General features: G+C 48.0%; 1 protein-coding gene across 1 annotated transcript in view; it reads left to right on the top strand.

Annotated features, from left to right (window-relative positions):
• Positions 1-2,321: 2,321 nt before the first annotated feature.
• Positions 2,322-20,544, top strand: part of CDKAL1 (CDK5 regulatory subunit associated protein 1 like 1) — a 1,139,765-nt gene continuing 1,121,542 nt past the window's right edge. The window contains exons 1-3 of the mRNA XM_069730862.1: positions 2,322-2,444; positions 8,871-8,904; positions 9,004-9,164. Coding sequence (XP_069586963.1) covers positions 9,007-9,164 — 158 coding nt within the window. The 5' untranslated portion in view covers positions 2,322-2,444; positions 8,871-8,904; positions 9,004-9,006. The remainder of the gene's footprint in view (positions 2,445-8,870; positions 8,905-9,003; positions 9,165-20,544) is intronic.

The raw sequence follows: 20,544 nt of genomic DNA on the forward strand, positions 1-20,544 counted from the left end.
AGTCCTCTCCTCATTACTAGTCCTCTCTGCCACTTTGCTAGTCCTCTCCGCCTCTTTGCTAGTCATCTTCTCATTACTAGTCCTCTCCGCCTCATTACTAGTCCTTTCTGCCTCTTTGCTGGTGCTCTCCTCATTACTAGTCCTCTCTGCCACTTTGCTAGTCCTCTCCGCCTCTTTGCTAGTCATCTTCTCATTACTAGTCCTCTCCGCCTCATTACTAGTCCTTTCTGCCTCTTTGCTAGTGCTCTCCTCATTACTAGTCCTCTCCTCACTAGTCCTCGGCCTCTTTTCTAGTCCTCTCATTACTAGTCCTCTCTGCCACTTTGCTAGTCCACTCCTCACTAGTCCTCTGCCTCTTTTCTAGTCCTCTCCTCATTACTAGTCCTCTCTGCCTCTTTGCTAGTGCTCTCCTCCTTACTAGTCCTCTCTTTGCTAGTCCTCTCATTACTAGTCCTCTCTGCCTCTTTGCTAGTCCTCTCCTCATTACTAGTCCTCTCTGCCACTTTGCTAGTCCTCTCCGCCTCTTTGCTAGTCATCTTCTCATTACTAGTCCTCTCCGCCTCATTACTAGTCCTTTCTGCCTCTTTGCTAGTGCTCTCCTCATTACTAGTCCTCTCCTCACTAGTCCTCGGCCTCTTTTCTAGTCCTCTCATTACTAGTCCTCTCTGCCACTTTGCTAGTCCTCTCCTCACTAGTCCTCTGCCTCTTTTCTAGTCCTCTCCTCATTACTAGTCCTCTCTGCCACTTTGCTAGTCCTCTCCTCATTACTAGTCCTCTGCCTCATTACTAGTCCTCTCTGCCTCTTTGCTAGTGCTCTCCTCCTTACTAGTCCTCTCTCTTTGCTAGTCCTCTCCTCATTACTAGTCCTCTCTGCCTCTTTGCTAGTCCTCTCCTCATTACTAGTCCTCTCTGCCTCTTTGCTAGTCCTCTCCTCATTACTAGTCCTCTCTGCCTCTTTGCTAGTCCTCTCCTCATTACTAGTCCTCTCTGCCTCTTTGCTAGTGCTCTCATTACTAGTCCTCTCCTCACTAGTCCTCTGCCTCTTTTCGAGTCCTCTCCTCATTACTAGTCCTCTCTGCCACTTTGCTAGTCCTCTGCCTCATTACTAGTCCTCTCTGCCTCTTTGCTAGTGCTCTCCTCCTTACTAGTCATCTCTCTTTGCTAGTCCTCTCCTCATTACTAGTCCTCTCTGCCTCTTTGCTAGTCCTCTCCTCATTACTAGTCCTCTCTGCCTCTTTGCTAGTCCTCTCCTCATTACTAGTTCTCTCTGCCTCTTTGCTAGTCCTCTCCTCATTACTAGTCCTCTATGCCTCTTCGCTAGTCCTCTCCTCATTACTATTCCTTTCTGCCTCTTCGCTAGTCCTCTCCTCATTACTAGTCCTTTCTGCCTCTTCGCTAGTCCTCTCCTCATTACTAGTCCTCTCCTCATTACTAGTCCTCTCTGCCTCTTTGTTAGTCCTCTCCTCATTACTAGTCCTCTCTGCCTCTTCGCTAGTCCTCTTCTCATTACTAGTCCTCTGTCTCTTTGCTTGTCCTCTCATTACTAGTCCTCTCTGTCTCTTTGCTTGTCCTCTCATTACTAGTCCTCTCTGCCTCTTTGCTAGTGCTCTCCACCTTACTAGTCCTCTCATTACTAGTCCTCTGTCTCTTTGCTTGTCCTCTCATTACTAGTCCTCTCCTCATTGCTAGTCCTCTCTGCCTCTTTGCTAGTGCTCTCCACCTTACTAGTCCTCTCCTCATTACTAGTCCTCTCTGCCTCTTCGCTAGTCCTCTCCTCATTACTAGTCCTCTCTGCCTCTTTGCTAGTCCTCTCCTCATTACTAGTCCTCTCTGCCTCTTCGCTAGTCCTCTCCTCATTACTAGTCCTCTCTGCCTCTTCGCTAGTCCTCTCCTCATTACTAGTCCTCTCTGCCTCTTTGCTAGTGCTCTCCACCTTACTAGTCCTCTCCTCATTACTAGTCCTCTCTGCCTCTTCGCTAGTCCTCTCCTCATTACTAGTCCTCTCTGCCTCTTTGCTAGTGCTCTCCACCTTACTAGTCCTCTCCTCATTACTAGTCCTCTCTGCCTCTTTGCTAGTGCTCTCCACCCACCTCAAGAGACTACGCCTTCTCACATCATTCATCACTACTGTGACGATAGATACCACCATGTGGTAATAATCTATTTCCCCCCACACAGACACAGTTGCTCTGCACTCGGAGTCGCAAGGGTAATCGCGTATCTATAAACTAATCCGCACATCTGTAATCGCCTCACGTTTTACGACATTCGCTTTTTGCCTCAGTTTGTCCACGACGGGTCTCCGTACAGCGTGTGTCTGAGGTATGGTCACGTGTGTAAACTTGCATGGTGGGACAGAAGGAAAGTTTCCTGTGAGTGCAGCTGTGTGCGCGGTCCGGGCTGTTGTGTGATCGCTACATTCGGGCAGAGTCCGCGTGGAGCCGGTGAGTGAGGCCTCGCGGGGCTGCGGCACGGGCGTCTCCTCAGTGATCGCTTTCTTACCACGTATGGCCCCTGCTTCCCGCCGTCTATACGGAGGCAGACAAGTCCTGTCTCCCTGACCCGCTGGCACCTAACGAGTACAGTGCTGCCAGGTACCTGACGCGGCGCGTCCCTGTCGGACTGGGATACCTAGTGCCCGTAGGTAGATTTGATTCTGGGGTCCCATACTGCAAGTATTTGCAAATCCCTGTTCGTGCCCTTCAGTGGTGCCCGATACCTGTTGAGCCCTTCAGTGGTGCCCGATACCTGTTGAGCCCTTCAGTGGTGCCCGATACCTGTTGAGCCCTTCAGTGGTGCCCGATACCTGTTCGTGCCTCACAGCGGTGCCCGATACCTGTTGAGCCCTTCAGTGGTGCCCGATACCTGTTGAGCCCTTCAGTGGTGCCCGATACCTGTTTGTGCCTCACAGCGGTGCCCGATACCTGTTGAGCCCTTCAGTGGTGCCCGATACCTGTTGAGCCCTTCAGTGGTGCCCGATACCTGTTGAGCCCTTCAGTGGTGCCCGATACCTGTTCGTGCCTCACAGCGGTGCCCGATACCGTTCGTGCCACGGTACATCTGCCCCGACGTCCCTGCTGGACTGAGGTGCCTGATGCGCCACGTCCCTGCCGGTTGCCACACTACAAGTATGTGCCAATACCTTTTTATCGTATCTCTAAGTCTAAGTTCACATTTGCGTTGTGCGCTGCAGCGTCGTCGCCGCAACGCACAACGCAAACAAAAACGCAGCAAAACGCATGCACATGCGGCCCATGCGGCGCCAATGTTAAAAGATAGGGCCGCACGACGCATGCGTTTTTGAAAAGGTCGGCGCTGCCCGAAAAATGCAACATGTTGCGTTTGACGCGCCCAGGCAGGTGCGCCCTAACGCCGCATGCGGCATAAAACGCAACAAAACGCAACACAACACATGCACATGCGGCCCCAATGTTAAAGATAGGGCCGCACGACGCATGCGTTTTGTTGCGGCGGCGACGCTGCGGCGCAAACCGCAAATGTGAACGTACCCTTAGAGTGGAGCGTTGACGGTAAGATGCAGGACGCTCGTGCACATCTACTGTGTACGCACACCATACCTGTGATGTACACTTACGATAGTTTGCCTTAAGGGAGTTCTTTGGTGAAAACTAGCTATCTCCTATACTTAGGGGAGATGATAACTTATTGATCAGTGGTGTATTATATATATATATTTTTTTTTTAATTGAAGCAACTAATGATTGTGAGAGCAGGGGGAGCAGACGTCAATGTGATTGGTTGATCCTGTATTATCAGCTGTGTATAGAGTTGTTACCGGTTATTGTAATCCTGCCTCTGATAAGGAGTCTATTGAAAACTCTGCTTTAACCCCTTTACCCCCAAGGGTGGTTTGCACGTTAATGACCGGGCCAATTTTTACAATTCTGACCACTGTCCCTTTATGAGGTTATAACTCTGGAACGCTTCAATGGATCCTGGTGATTCTGACATTGTTTTCTCGTGACATATTGTACTTCATGACAATGGTAAAAATTATTTGATAGTACCTGCGTTTATTTGTGAAAAAAACGGAAATTTGGCGAAAATTATGAAAATTTCGCAATTTTCCAACTTTGAATTTTTATGCAATTAAATCACAGAGATATGTCACACAAAATACTTAATAAGTAACATTTCCCACATGTCTACTTTACATCAGCACAATTTTGGAACCAAAATTTTTTTTTGTTAGGGAGTTATAAGGGTTAAAAGTTGACCAGCAATTTCTCATTTCTACAACACCATTTTATTTTAGGGACCACATCTCATTTGAAGTCATTTTGAGGGGTCTATATGATAGAAAATACCCAAGTGTGACACCATTCTAAAAACTACACCCCTCAAGGTGCTCAAAACCATATTTAAGAAGTTTATTAACCCTTCTGGTGCTTCACAGGAATTTTTTGAATGTTTAAATAAAAATGAACATTTAACTTTTTTTCACAAAAAATTTAATTCAGCTCCAATTTGTTTTATTTTACCAAGGGTAACAGGAGAAAATGGACCCCAAACATTGTTGTACAATTTGTCCTGAGTATGCCAATACCCCACATGTGGGGGTAAACCACTGTTTGGGCGCATGGCAGAGCTCGGAAGCGAAGGAGTGCCATTTGACTTTTCAATGCAAAATTGACTGGAATTGAGATGGGACGCCATGTTTCGTTTGGAGAGCCCCTGATGTGGCTAAACATTGAAACCCCCCACAAGTGACACCATTTTGGAAAGTAGACCCCCTAAGGAACTTATCTAGAGGTGTGGTGAGCACTTTGACCCACCAAGTGCTTCACAGAAGTTTATAATGTAGAACCGTAAAAATAAAAAATCATATTTTTTCACAAAAATTGTCTTTTTGCCCCCAATTTTTTATTTTCCCAAGGGTAAGAGAAGAAATTGGACCCCAAAAGTTGTTGTACAATTTGTCCTGAGTACGCTGATACCCCATATGTGGGGGTAAACCACTGTTTGGGTGGATGGGAGAGCTCGGAAGGGAAGGAGCGCCGTTTGACTTTTCAAAGCAAAATTGACAGGAATTGAGATGGGACGCCATGTTGCGTTTGAAGAGCCACTGATGTGGCTAAACATTGAAACCCCCCACAAATGACACCATTTTGGAAAGTAGACCCCCTAAGGAACTTATCTAGAGGTGTGGTGAGCACTTTGACCCACCAAGTGCTTCACAGAAGTTTATAATGCAGAGCCGTAAAAATAAAACAAAATTTTTTCCCACAAAAATTATTTTTTTAGCCCCCAGTTTTGTATTTTCCTGAGGGTAACAGGAGAAATTGGACCCCAAAATTTGTTGCCCAATTTGTCCTGAGTGCGATGATACACCATATGTGGGGGGAACCACTGTTTGGGCACATGGGAGGGCTCAGAAGGGAAGGAGTGCCATTTGAATGCAGACTTAGATGGAATGGTCTGCAGGTGTCACATTGCGTTTGCAGAGCCCCTAATGTACCTAAACAGTAGAAACCCCCCACAAGTGACACCATTTTGGAAAGTAGACCCCCTTAGGAACTTATCTAGATGTGTGCTGAGCGCTTTGACCCACCAAGGGCTTCACAGAAGTTTATAATGGAGAGCCGTAAAAATAAAACAAAATTTTTTTCCCACAAAAATTATTTTTTAGCCCCCAGTTTTGTATTTTCCCGAGGGTAACAGGAGAAATTCGACCCCACAATTTGTTGTCCAATTTGTCCTGAGTGCGCTGATACCCTATATGTGGGGGGGAACCACTGTTTGGGCGCATGGGAGGGCTCGGAAGGGAAGGAGCTCCATTTGGAATGAGGACTTAGATGGAATGGTCTGCAGGTGTCACATTGCATGTGCAGAGCCCCTAATGTACCTAAACAGTAGAAACCTCCCACAAGTGACACCATTTTGGAAACTAGACCCCCTAAGGAACTCGTCTAGATGTGTTGTGATAGCTTTGAACCCCCAAGTGTTTCACTACAGTTTGTAACGCAGAGCCGTGAAAATTAAAAAAAAAAATCTTTCCCCCCAAAATTATTTTTTAGCCCCCAGTTTTGTATTTTCCCGAGGGTAAGAGGAGAAATTCGACCCCAAAAGTTGTTGTCCAATTTGTCCTGAGTACGCTGATACCCCGTATGTTGGGGGAAACCAACGTTTGAGCGCATGGCAGAGCTCGGAAGGGAAGGAGCGCCATTTGGAATGCAGACTTAGATGGAATGGTCTGCAGACGTCACATTGCGTTTGCAGAACCCCTAATGTACCTAAACAGTAGAAACCCCCCACAAGTGACCCCATATTGGAAACTAGACCCCCCAGGGAACTAATCTAGATGTGTTGTGAGAACTTTGAACCCCCAAGTGTTTCACTACAGTTTATAACGCAGAGCCGTGAAAATAAAAAATCTTTTTTTTTCCCCCAAAAAATATGTTTTAGCCCCGAGTTTTGTATTTTCCCAAGGGTAGCAGGAGAAATTGGACCCCAAAAGTTGTTGTCCTATTTGTCCTGAGTACGCTGATACCCCCTAACCCTAACCCTAGCCCTAACCCTAGCCCTAACCCTAGCCCTAACTCTAACCCTAGCCCTAATGGGAAAATGGAAATAAATACATTTTTTTAATTTTTCCCTAACTAAGGGGGTGATGAAGGAGGGTTTGATTTACTTTTATAGCGGGTTTTTTAGCGGATTTTTATGATTGGCAGCCGTCACACACTGAAAGACGCTTTTTATTGCAAAAAATATTTTTTGCGTTACCACATTTTGAGAGCTATAATTTTTCTATATTTTGGTCCACAGAGTCATGTGAGGTCTTGTTTTTTGCGGGACGAGTTGATGTTTTTATTGGTAACATTTTCGGGCACGTGACATTTTTTGATCGCTTTTTATTCCGATTTTTGTGAGGCAGAATGACCAAAAACCAGCTATTCATGAATTTCTTTTGGGGGAGGCGTTTATACCGTTCCGCGTTTGGTAAAATTGATGAAGCAGTTTTATTCTTCGGGTCAGTACGATTACAGCGACACCTCATTTATATCATTTTTTTATGTTTTGGCGCTTTTATACGATAAAAACTATTTTATAGAAAAAATAATTATTTTTGCATCGCTTTATTCTCAGGACTATAACTTTTTTATTTTTTTGCTGATGATGCTGTATGGCGGCTCGTTTTTTTGCGGGACAAGATGACGTTTTCAGCGGTACCATGGTTAGTTATATCTGTCTTTTTGATCGCGTGTTATTCCACTTTTTGTTCGGCGGTATGATAATAAAGCGTTGTTTTTTGCCTCGTTTTTTTTTTTTTTTCTTACGGTGTTTACTGAAGGGGTTAACTAGTGGGCCAGTTTTATAGGTCGGGTCGTTACGGACGCGGCGATACTAAATATGTGTACTTTTATTGTTTTTTTTTTTTTATTTAGATAAAGAAATGTATTTATGGGAATAATATTTTTATTTTTTTTTTCATTATTTTGGAATATTTTTTTTTATTTTTTTTTTACACATTTGAAATTTTTTTTTTTTACTTTGTCCCAGGGGGGGACATCACAGATCAGTGATCTGACAGTTTGCACAGCACTCTGTCAGATCACTGATCTGACATGCAGCGCTGCAGCCTTCACAGTGCCTGCTCTGAGCAGGCTCTGTGAAGCCACCTCCCTCCCTGCAGGACCCGGATCCGCGGCCATCTTGGATCCGGGGCTCGAGCAGGCAGGGAGGGAGGTAAGACCCTCGCAGCAACGCGATCACATCGCGTTGCTGCGGGGGGCTCAGGGAAGCCCGCAGGGAGCCCCCTCCCTGCGCGGTGCTTCCCTGCACCGCCGGCACATCGCGATCATCTTTAATCGCGGTGTGCCGGGGGTTAATGTGCCGGGGGCGGTCCGTGACCGCTCCTGGCACATAGTGCCGGATGTCAGCTGCGATAAACAGCTGACACCCGACCGCGATCGGCGGCGCTCCCCCCGTGAGCGCTGCCGATCGCATATGACGTACTATTGCGTCCTTGGGAAGTAAAGCCCACCCCACATGGACGCAATAGTACGTCTAATGGCAGAAAGGGGTTAAAGGACTGGAAGTATGCGTATAGAAAAGCTGCAGTGGCCAGTGTCAAAATATTATTATTTTACATACAATACCAAATGCAATATAAATGACAGTCAAGAAACCAACACTGCCAGACTGTTTCAGAGAGGGCCCTGGCTCCAGATTTTTATGGGCCCCGGGCGAGGGAGTCTGTGGGCCCCTTTAACACATACCACAATTCTTGATGCACTCATACAGCAGAGAAATATAGGTATAGGACAATGCCAGAGATTTCACTTCACATTACATGGGTGATATAAATAGCTCAAAAACCGGACCACATAATCCTCCATACAGAATAATGTGCCCCATATAATGCTTCATACAGTATGTGTCCCATGTAATGCTCCATACACAATAATGCACCCCATATATTGCTCTATACATAATAAGCCCCATAACTGATTAACTGATCGACCCGTGTAAATGCAGTGGTGCTTATAGCAAAGGGGTTGTCATCCAAAATAACTATGACAATGGGGCTAATTTATTTTTACTATTCTAAAGTAAGAGATTGTCATTAGAGGACTAGTAAACCTGCTACCATATAGTCCTCCATATTCATGATCGCTGTATGACCCCGCCCCAACCACTGATTGTCAGCTTTCTGCCTATGCACAGTGTGCATAGAAAGCGGGGAATCAGAAATGTGGGCATGGTTATGCAAATCTCAGCTTTCAGAGAACTAGTAGATCTTTAGCAGATAAACAAACAGTGATTTTATCAAAACTGCAGCAAGCAGCCCAGTAAGTGATACATTGCTTGAATTGGGGTCTCTCTAATTTTTTTCTTTTCTTTTGTTAGGTTTGACACATTAGTGAAGTTTCGTAACTTGAGGTAAGTGCATGTGCTCTTGTAATGTGGGAACATAAGGGAAAGTCGATTTCTATGGTACATTTAGCCACAGTTTCTGTAGCCTGTTGATATCTTTTTCAGACAATGCCCGCTTCTTGTGACTCGTTAGTGGATGATATTGAAGACATTGTCTCAATCACAGATCCAAAACCCCATGATCGCCAATCAGCAAGGCAAAGCATTGTTCCCAGGGTGCGGAAAAGAAATAAAGACAAAGTTCTGGAAGAGCCTCCAAGTGACAGGTTTGTTCAAATTATTTTATGTGGAAGTAAATCTGTTCATAGACCCTGTAAAGAGAATTTGTGATTAAGGGATTTTGTGGAGCCGGCTCCATGGACATTTGATCCCAAAACTCGGCGACCCCACTCATCACAGATATTTCTTGAAAAAGGCCGTGGTGTGCTAAAACGTTGAGTCAACTATATCTGTTTCCATTTGGGTTTGATTTATCCTATTTTTTGCTTTATCATTAATAAATTCTATTTTTGAGTGCTGAAATTTGCTGTCTCTATGGAACATTTTACTTCTGACACCATAGATACAGTGAGCGTTCCATCACCTTTGATAGAAAATCTCATAACAGTGGCTTTGAACATGTGCCGACAGGGGGTGTGTCATTCCACATGCCCACCAGCATGGGGCAACGACGGGTTGCCATGACAGCCGAAGGTCTGCTGAAGACCTACGTGCTTGTCAGGACGATTCAGCCTGTAGCTGGCGTTTATAGGATGCAATGATTTTTGCTATGCATAGCAATCTATCAAAGTAGAAGGTACCGTATATACTCGAGTATAAGCCGAGATTTTCAGCCCAAATTTTTGGGCTGAAAGTGCCCTTCTTGGCTTATACTCGAGTCAAGGTGGGTGGCAGGGTCGGCGGGTGAGGGCGCTGAGGCATACTTACCTGCTTCCAGCGATCCTGACGCTCCCCGCCTGTCCCACGGTCTTCGGTGCTGCAGCTCTTCCACTGTTCAGCGGTCACGTGGGACCGCTCATTAGAGAAATGAATAAGCGGCTCCACCTCCCATAGGGAGGCACCGCTGATAGAGGAAGAAGCTGCGGCACCGAAGACCAGCTGTACGGGGGAAGGAGCCAGACGCTGGGACCAGGTAAGTATCTCATATTCACCTGTCCCCGTTCCAGTCGCCGGGCGCCGCTCCATCTTCCCGGCGTCTCTGCGCTCTGACTGTGCAGGTCAGAGGGCGCGATGACGCATATAGTGTGCGCGGCGCCCTCTGCCTGATCAGTCAGAGCGGAGAGATGCCGGGACCGGACGCTGGGAGCTGCAAGCAAGAAAGGGGAGTATGGCATTTTTTTTTTTATTGCAGCAGCAGCAATGGCACAGATATATGTGGAGCATCTATGGGGAAATATGAACGGTGCAGAGCACTATATGGGGCACAGCTATGGGGAAATATGAACGGTGCAGAGCACTATATGGCAGAGCTATGGGGCAATATGAACGGTGCAGAGCACTATATGGCACAGCTATGGGGAAATATGAACGGTGCAGAGCACTATATGGCACAGCTATGGGGCAATAATGAACGGTGCAGAGCACTATATGGCACAGCTATGGGGTAAGAATGATCTATTTTTATTTTTGAAATTCACCGGTAAATGCTGCATTTCCACCCTAAGCTTATACTCGAGTCAATAAGTTTTCCCAGTTTTTTGTGGCAAAATTAGGGGGTCGGCTTATACTCGGGTCGGCTTATACTCGAGTATATACGGTAAATTAAACCGATTGGTCAACAGTGTAACAAGAGAAAAATCAAAACTCCAGAATTGCATTAAGAAGCGATCAAAACACCGCATCTATTCGAAAGTGGTATCCGTAAAAACATCAGCTCAGCATGCAAAAAATAAGCAGTCACACAGAGCTATAGCCTGAAAATTGAAAGCGATACGGGTCTCAGAAAATGGCAACACAAGTAAATATTTTTCTTTCTCGCTTCATTGGGGGACACAGGTAACCATGGGTGTATGCTGCTGTCGCTAGGAGGCTGACACTATGCACATAAAGAAGAAATAACTCCTCCCCGGCAGTATACACCCTCCGACAGGCTCCAGGCATCTCAGTTTTCTCTATCCCCATGATGGCACCACGGAGAGAGGGGTCCGCCCCCAGGGACAGGAAACCTACAGATGAAAAAGGGCGTACCTCTCTCCCACATCAGTTGGTTTCCTGTCCCTGACGGGGAACCTACAGCGACGTACCTGAAGATTCTTCGTGGGATTCCAGGGTGCTGGCCGGTCGGTTCCTGACAGGGGGCGCCCTGTCACGGCTGTGTCCAGCTGGTTTTCTCCCCCCTTTTCTCCGACCCTGAGGCACCAACACGGGGGTCGGCGGGCCCTACGGGTGAGTGTTGCAGGGGAAGGCAGTGAAGAGGTTCGAGCCTGCCTTCCCCAGGAAAAAAAAAAAAGGGGGAGGAAAGAGGCAGGTGACGGCGGTCACCATTACAGCCTCTGCACCGCTAATAGGTGCGTGGGGGTAGCGGCGGCTACGCTACCATTATCAGGAGCGCTAGAGCAAAGCGCCACAGGCACCGCTGAACCGCCGCCCAAACCGGAAGTACGGGCTCGGGCGGAACGTTAGAACGCGCGCACAGGCGTCCCCAATAATATCTTCCCTATAGGACGCCTGTGCTGCGAACCGGAAGTGACGCGCACGCATGCGCAGATGACCACTTCTGCCGGCGGCAAGTTTAAAAAACAGCGTCCTCGGTAGAGGAAACGTGGAAAACCCTCTCTTTTTGGCAAACGCAGTGCGGAGCCACTATGAGCGGTAAAGAACCACAAGAGGCACAGGAATGTGCACAATCATCACCTGAGGAAGTACTGCGTCCGCGCTCACAACATCAGCGCAAGGGGAACGCTTCATCCCAGCAACGCAGCAGCAGCGGACGCTCAGGGTCACAATGCAGCCGAGTCTCTGGGGGAAATACACGGCCGGCGACGAATCCAGTGGATACAGTCCCGAGGCCAGAGACGGTATCTCTTAGTCGTAAGGGGTGAGTGATCTACGTGAAAGTAATAATGTAATACGAGATTACTTTTTCTCCTAGGGAAGGAAATGTACAGGCAAATCAAAGCACAAAGTGTGTGCGATATGTTTGGAAGAGCTACCTTCCTCATGGGAAAAAAAGCTATGCGGGTCCTGCATAGAAAAAACCATCCAGGAGGAATCTCCGGCGTTCGCGTCAGACCTGAAAACTCTAATAAAAAATCAAGTGGAAAGTGCCCTCAAAGGCATTAAAATTCCGAGGAAAAAACATAGATCAGGTCATAAGTCTCCCGAGTCCAGTATAGACGAATCAGAAAACGAGACATCTGACTCTAATGATTCATCGACATCCGAGACCTCCTCACTATCATCGGAGGGGGGACGCAGTTGCTTCCCCATCGAGGAGACAGACGCATTGGTAAAGGCCATCAGAACAACTATGGGTCTGGTAGACGAACGCCCTAAAAGAACAGCACAGGACATAATGTTCAGCGGACTAGAACAAAAGAAAAGAAGAGTATTTCCAATAAATGAGAAAATTCATTCTTTGATTAAGAAAGAATGGAAGAAACCGGATAAAAAAGTTCTCTTGACCCCCAAGAGAAAGTACCTGTTCGATGACCCAGCCTGCTCATCCTGGAGCAAGGCACCCAAACTGGATGTGGCCATAGCAAAGGCCTCTAAAAAGTTCGCTCTGCCCTTCGAGGACATGGGCACTCTAAAGGATCCAATGGACAAAAAGGCAGACACCTTCTTAAACTCCTGGGAAGCGGCAGTAGGGGGTCTAAAGCCAGCCATCGCAGCCACCTGCACGGCCCGTGCTCTAATGGTATGGCTTGAACATTTGGATTCGCAACTAAAAGAGAGAGTCCCAAGAGAGACAATACAAAAGTCAGTGTCCATGATGAAAGGGGCAGCAGCTTTTCTGGCGGACGCTTCGGTGGACTCAGCAAGATTATCAGCCAGGTCGGCTTCTTTCTCAAACGCCGCAAGACGCGCCCTGTGGCTAAAGTGCTGGCCGGGGGGACCTGCAGACAAAGACCAAGCTTTGCTCAATACCTTGCGAAGGTGAATTCCTGTTTGGGTCAACGTTGGACGACATCCTCGACAAAGCAGGAGATAAAAAGAAATCTTTTCCCGGGATCCCCAACCAGTCATATAGGCGCTCCTTTCGGAACAGAAAGTTCATGCGCAGAAGACCTCCAAAAGGAAATAAAGACGGATGGGAAGACAGAAGAAACAAAAACAGGGGCTTCTTGTTCAACAAACCCCCCCCTCCAGATAATAAAAAATTCCAATGAAGGTACTCCCCGGGTCGGAGGGAGACTAGCCGAGTTTCTTCCAGCCTGGGAAAGAATTTCAAACAGTCCTTGGATTCTAGGTATTATACGAGAAGGCCTCAAATTCAAATTTCGTGTTCCTCCCGGCAACTCCTTCATGGTAACGCCTCAAAAACAATCACTCGAACAGTCAGCTCTCCAGAAGGAGATTCTGAGCCTAGTCCAGAAAGATGTATTGCAAGAAGTTCCATACCAGGAAAGAGGCACGGGGTTCTATTCTCCTCTCTTCCTCCGAAAAAAACCGGACGGATCGTACAGAACGATCATAAATCTCAAAAAACTAAACAGTTTCCTGGAGATACAACATTTCAAAATGGAGACAATAAAATCTTGCGTGAGAATACTCTTTCCTTTTGTGTTTCATGACTGTTCTAGATTTACGAGACGCATATTACCATGTGCCCATCCACAGAGATTACCAAAAATATCTCAGACTGGCAGTGAATATCCAGGGGGAAGTAAAACACTTCCAATTCCGGGCTCTCCCCTTCGGGATAGCTATCGCTCCTCGGGTATTCACAAAAATAATGTCAGAGGTAATGGCTCACATACGGGAACAGAATATCTTAATAGTTCCCTATCTAGACGACCTACTCGTGGTAGGGAACTCATTTCAACACTGCGAACAACAGTTGAATCTGGTCATTGCTTCTCTGTCGAGTCTAGGGTGGCTGCTACACATACCCAAGTCCAAAATGGTGCCATCCCAGGTACAGGAGTACTTGGGGATAGTCCTAGACTCGATCACGCAGACATGCTATCTTCCTCAGGAGAAGGTACAAAAAATGACACAGGCAGTGTTACAGCTGACGGTATCCCCAGTCACCACTCCGAGGAGAGCAATGTCCCTCCTGGGCTCTATGACTGCCTGCATTCCGGCAGTTCAGTGGGCACAACTTCATTCCCGGGATCTACAATGGGAGACTTTAAATTTAGGCATTTCTCTGCACGGAAATTTAGACGGGCAGTTAAGTATTTCTCCAAACACAATACACTCCCTAGCATGGTGGGCAGACCCAGGGAATCTAACCAAAGGGGTTCCTTGGGCGCTACCGACGGAGAAGTTTCTAACGACGGATGCAAGCCCCTGGGGCTGGGGAGCACATATAGGCGATCAAGTGGCACAGGGGAGTTGGAACAAAAGTCAAGAGCTAGACTCTTCCAACATGAAAGAACTGCTAGCGGTAAAACTGGCCCTAACACACTTCCTATATCTCCTTCACGGTCATCATGTAAAAGTCTTTTCGGACAACCAGGTAGTGGTTGCATATCTAAACCACCCAGGGGGAACCAGGTGTCGAGCTCTGATGGAGGTAACCCAATCCATCTTCCACATACCGGAACACAGTCTAAAGTCCTTGACCGCTCTTCACTTAAAAGGCTCCGAAAACCAAACTACAGACTTCCTGAGCAGAACATGCTTAAAGCAGGGAGAGTGGGAGCTAAACCAATCGGTCTTCGATCAAATCGTGAATCTCTGGGGCCTACCAGTAATAGACCTATTCGCGAACAGTCAAAACCGCAAAGTAAAAACATTCTGCTCAATCGATCCCCGGGGGAACCCTGTAGCTCTAGACGCATTGACAATTCCTTGGAACTATCACCTTGCCTATGCGTTCCCCCCAATGTCACTCATCCCCTTAGTGCTGAGGAAAATTCGGGAGGAGGGGACTACAGTGATACTAATAGCGCCATTCTGGCCCCGCAGAATATGGTTTTCTTGGCTAAGAAAAATGTCCATATCAAGTCCATGGGTTCTACCAGACACGCCGAAACTTCTGTCCCAGGGTCCAGTATTTCACCCCAATGTAAAAAATTTACACATGACAGCGTGGCTTTTGAAAGGAGGTTGCTGAGGGACAAAGGGTTCTCTCCTAACTTGGTGTCCACTCTATTACAGAGTAGAAAACCCGTAACCACTAGAATATATGGGAAAGTGTGGAAAAAATTCATGTCAGTATCAGGGGCAGACCCGTCTGGGGAAGTTCCTATAGGGAAAGTCCTTGAATTTTTACAGAAAGGTCTGGAAAGAGGTTTGGCTACAAACACTCTAAAGGTTCAGGTAGCAGCCTTGGCAGCACTGTATAATTATGATCTGGCCAGAAATCGTTGGGTCATGCGATTTATTAAAGCCTCATCTAGGTCCAGACCCATTCCCCTCCACAACTCTCCCCCATGGGATCTAAACCTCGTACTAAACGCTCTAACCAAACCTCCCTTTGAGCCCCTGACAGAAGTTCCTTTAAAGATCTTATCTCTAAAAACCACACTCCTAGTGGCCCTAACCTCAGCTCGTCGTGTCAGCGATATACAAGCGTTATCTTCATGCCCGCCCTTTACTCAGATACTTGATGACAGAGTCATTCTAAAAACTGACCCGGCTTATCTCCCTAAAATAGCGTCACAGTTTCACAGAACGCAAGAAATTTCTTTACCCTCCTTTTGTCCCAACCCTAAAAATGAGGGGGAAAAAACACTGCATACCCTAGACGTAAAAAGATGTCTGGTCCAATATCTATCAGCCACTAGGGAGTGCAGGAAGGATAGGGCTCTGTTTGTCTGCTTCCAGGGTCCACGCAAAGGACAAAAAGCATCGAAAGCCACGTTAGCAAGATGGATAAGAGACGCCATCGCCCTATCCTACTCATCCTGTGGGACAGCTATCCCAGAGAACATAAAAGCTCATTCGACCAGAGCAGTGGCATCATCCTGGGCGGAGAGAGCTGGCGCTTCAATACAACAGATATGCAGAGCGGCCACTTGGTCTTCCCAGTCTACATTTTTCAAGCATTACCGCTTAGACTTGACCTCCTCTGATCCTACCTTTGGGCGAAGGGTTCTAGAGGCAGTGGTCCCTCCCTAATAGCTCTATCTATTCAAATCTCTCCGTGGTGCCATCATGGGGATAGAGAAAATGGTAGATAATGGTAGATAACGGTGCCGATAACGGTATTTCTCTGATCCCATGATGGCACCCGTATATTCCCTCCCTTTTCACACACAGGTGTGCACTTGATAATGTACTAGTAATTAGTTTTAGTCATGGTGCCTCTGTTAAGTTAAATAGGTTAAGTTTAATTTGTACAAATATTGAGTTGCAGCTGAAGTTCTGTATAAGGCTCTGTAATCCAACTGATGTGGGAGAGAGGTACGCCCTTTTTCATCTGTAGGTTTCCTGTCCCTGGGGGCGGACCCCTCTCTCCGTGGTGCCATCATGGGATCAGAGAAATACCGTTATCGGCAGGTAACTACCATTTTTGCTTAGTGTCTGTAGAAGGCGGACCTGGATCTAACACCAGATCCTCGTTTGGTTTTTCTTTCACCTCAGGAAGCTCCTATGTCTCGGGATGAGTGCACACCCCCTCCCCCGGAGTGGGCTGTTGCAATGTCTGTCAGTGTCTGACTTGACAAAAGTGTCTCAGTCCCTGGTCCAGGCACTTGAACGTATCCCGCTTCTATCTAATGCCACCAGTGCCACGAACGCCTCACACGGCGATTCGCTCGCACCTGTCCAAGACCCTCACAGAGGCAGACTTGAAAAATATACAGAAAGAGGACCCTATCTTGATCCTCTTCCAGTTCACCGGATCACACAGGGATACTCCAATCTGCCCGTTCCCCCTCCTCGCAGGCGGATGTCGGGTCTGACGTAACTTCTCAGTCGGAATCTGACTCGGATGCAGGTCAGACTTCCGGTACACAGGATATGGTTGATAGCCTTATTTCGGCTATTATTCAGACGCTTGAGCTTAAGGAGGATGAGACAACCTCTCAGGACGTCTCCGTTGCGTTTAAATGGATTAAACGTCCCTCTAGAGTTTTTCCCAATCACAAGGAGATTGACAGCACTACGTCTACACACTGGGAAACCCTGGTAAACGTTTCCCTGGCAGGAAACAGCTGGACATTTTATACCCTTTTCACTCAGACCTTGTTAGCAAATGGTCCGAGTCTCCTAAGGTAGACCCGCTTGTCTAGATTATCCTCACGGATGCTTTTGTCTATTCCGGACGCAGCATCTCTTAAGGATCAAATCAGACAAATCGAGAGACAAATTGAGGCATTATCCAAATCGGCGTTTTGAGGCTTCTGGAGCCTCCCTCTGTCCTAGTTTCGCCTCTTCATGGGTAGCGAAAGCTGTGTGAGCCTGGGCCAAGACCCTGCGCAGAGGCATTTTGGCCTCTGCTCCTGCTGAGGAACTGTCTGATTTGGCGGATCAGATTTCTCTTGTGGGTAAATACCTCATGAATGTCTCCCTGGATGCGGCTGCTTGCTCGGGAGGGCTAACAGTAACATTGTGGCCATTCGCCGGGTTCTTTGGCTTAAAGCGTGGAACGCAAATCCCGCTTCTAAAAAATCCCTCACTGGTCTGTCCTTCCAGGGCTCCAGACTCTTCGGCACACAGCTAGATCAAATGATCTCGGACGCTACGGGTGGTAAGAGTACCTCTTTACCTCATTCTAAGCCTAGGCGTCCCTCCAACAAGAGGGGCCCCCAGTCCTTTCGTCTTTTTCGGTCTTTTACCTCCTCAGGAAACCCCACTCATCAGGACCGGTCCTCCTCACAAGGAGACCGGAGGAAGCCCTTCTTCAGGCCTCCACCGCGCTGGAGAGCTAAGAGCCACTTCTCAAAACCGTCTGGGCCTCGAGGCCACAGATTTTCTAATAAATGACGGGTCGCCCCCACCTGGAAATCCTTCCAGGGTGGGAGGCCGGCTTCTGTTCTCAGAAGTTTGGCTATCGGTAGTCGACGACGCCTGGGTCAGGGAGATCGTCACCTCAGGCTACAAGATAGAATTTTCTTCTTCAGGAAGACGTTTTTTCTTTCTTGTCCTCCCAAACAGTCCTCCCGTCTCCCAGGGCTTCTCCAGGCCGTCGATTCTCTCCTCGCCTCAGGAGTTATAGTTCCGGTTCCTTATCGCGAGCGGTTTTTGGGTTTTTACTCAAACCTGTTCGTGGTTCCAAAAAAAGGATGGCTCTCTCCGTCCAATTTTGGATCTCAAGCGGTTAAACCGTCATCTCAGAGTTCGACACTTCAAAATGGAATCACTACGCTCGGTGATTGCGTCCATGGAACCGAAAGAATTTCTGTGTTCCGTGGACATTCGGGATGCGTACCTACACATCCCGATTTGCGTACAGCATCAGAGGTTCCTCCGGTTCGCGATCCAAGAACATTATTACCAGTTCACGGCTCTCCCTTTCGGTCTGGCGTCTTCTCCCAGGGTCTTTACGAAGGTCATGGCAGCGGTCATGGTCATTCTGCGTTCAAAGGGGATTCTCGTAATCCCATACCTCAACGATCTCCTGATCAAGGGTTCGTCTCGTCGGGATTGCAGCCAGAGCCTCCAGCTTACTCTGGACACGCTTATTCGCCTCGGCTGGATAATCAACTATCAGAAGTCCTCCTTGATTCCAACCCAACGGCTGGAGTTCCTGGGCATAGAATTCGACACCTCTCAGGCTCAGGTCTTCCTCCCCAAGGAGAAGTTCCTTTCTCTTCGTCAGGGTGTCAGAGCACTAAAGGGCCCGAACACTCTGCCTCTCTGCCTCGCCATGAGGATCCTGGGGAAAATGGTCGCTTCCATGGAAGCGGTTCCCTATGCTCAGTTCCACACTCGCCCCCTCCAGCTGGCCCTTCTGGCTGCCTGGGACAGGAACCCACTTTCCCTGGACCACCCGCTTCGCCTCTCTTCCAAGGTAAAGCAGTCTCTCTCTTGGTGGACGCTCTTCACCTCCATTCTGCACGGGAGGTCATTTCTTCCCCACCCTGCTGGCAGGTCACCACCGATGCCAGTCTCCAGGGTTGGGGAGCGGTCTTTCTCTACCTCACGGCCCAAGGCCGCTGGATTGCTCTAGAGGCGCATCTTCCTATCAACCTCTAGGAAATCAGAGCCATCTTCCTAGCCCTCATCCGCTGGCAGTCCCTCCTCTTAGGAAAGCTGGTCCGCATTCAGTCGGACAACGCCACCGCGATGGCTTACATAAACCATCAGGGAGGGACTCGCAGCAGACAGGTCATGACGGAGGTGGCAAAAATTCTGCGTTGGGCGGAGAGCCACGTTCCCTCTATATCAGCTGTCCACATCCCAGGGGTGGACAATTGGGAAGCCGACTTTCTCAGTCGCCAAGGCCTCATGGCGGGCGAGTGGTCTCTCCTCCCCTCAATCTTCAGCCAGATTTGTCAGAGGTGGGGTGTTCCAGACGTCGACTTAATGGCCTCCCGGGCAAACCACAAGGTTCCCCAGTACGTTTCCAGATCTCGGGATCCGATGGCCGTCGGATGCGACGCTCTCGTGATCTCGTGGGCCCAGTTCCAGATGCCTTATCTGTTCCCACCCCTCCCCTTGATCCCAAGGGTCGTAATAAAGATCAAGACAGAAGGCGTCCCTCTACTTTTGGTAGCTCCAGATTGGCCTCGCAGGGCCTGGTATGCGGAACTAGTGAACATGCTATCGGACGTTCTATGGAGACTTCCGGAACGTCCGTATCTTCTTTCGCAGGGGCCTCTCTTTTACCCGAATTCTTGGTCTCTGAATTCAATGGTATGGCCGTTGAGGCCGCGGTCCTGAAGGACGTAGGTTTTTCTCACAGCGTCATCCAGACTGATAAAAGCGAGAAAACCGGCTTCCTCACCTATCTACCATAGATGTTGGAAGGCCTTTTTCCGATGGTGTGAGGACAACAGTCTTTTTCCTATGGTTTTTTCCCTTCCATCCCTTCTTGGTTTCCTTCAAGCGGGTTTTGATTCGGGACTCACTGAGCACCTTGAAGGGCCAGATTTCTGCTCTGCCCATCCTTTTTCAAAGAGACCTGGCCTCCCTTCCACAGGTGAGGACCTTTATCCAAGGGGTCGCTCATATAGTTCCCCCTTATTATCATCCTGTCGAGCCTTGGGTCATCAACATCGTGTTAGACGCTCTCCAGCGTGCGCCTTTTGAACCGATTCGGAACATCTCCTTCTCGCTTCTGTCTTGGAAGGTGGCCTTCTTGGTCGCCATCACCTTGATTAGGAAAGTGTCTGAGCTGGCAGCATTGTCCTGTCGTTCTCCCTTTCTAATCCTGCACCAGGACAAGGTGGTTCTTCGACCGGTTCCTTCCTTTCTACCAAAGGTAGTTTCGGCTTTTCACATCAATGAGGACATCGTCCTCCCTTCCTTGTGCCCTTCCCCGGTTCATCCCTTGGAGAAATCTCTTCACAAGTTGGATGTGGTCAGGGCTATCCGGATTTATCTTTCCAGAAGTGCTTCTTTTCGTCAGGCCGATCCTCTGTTTGT

Source organism: Ranitomeya imitator, chromosome 6 (assembly GCF_032444005.1).
Source record: "Ranitomeya imitator isolate aRanImi1 chromosome 6, aRanImi1.pri, whole genome shotgun sequence".
Classification (NCBI taxonomy): domain Eukaryota; kingdom Metazoa; phylum Chordata; class Amphibia; order Anura; family Dendrobatidae; genus Ranitomeya; species Ranitomeya imitator.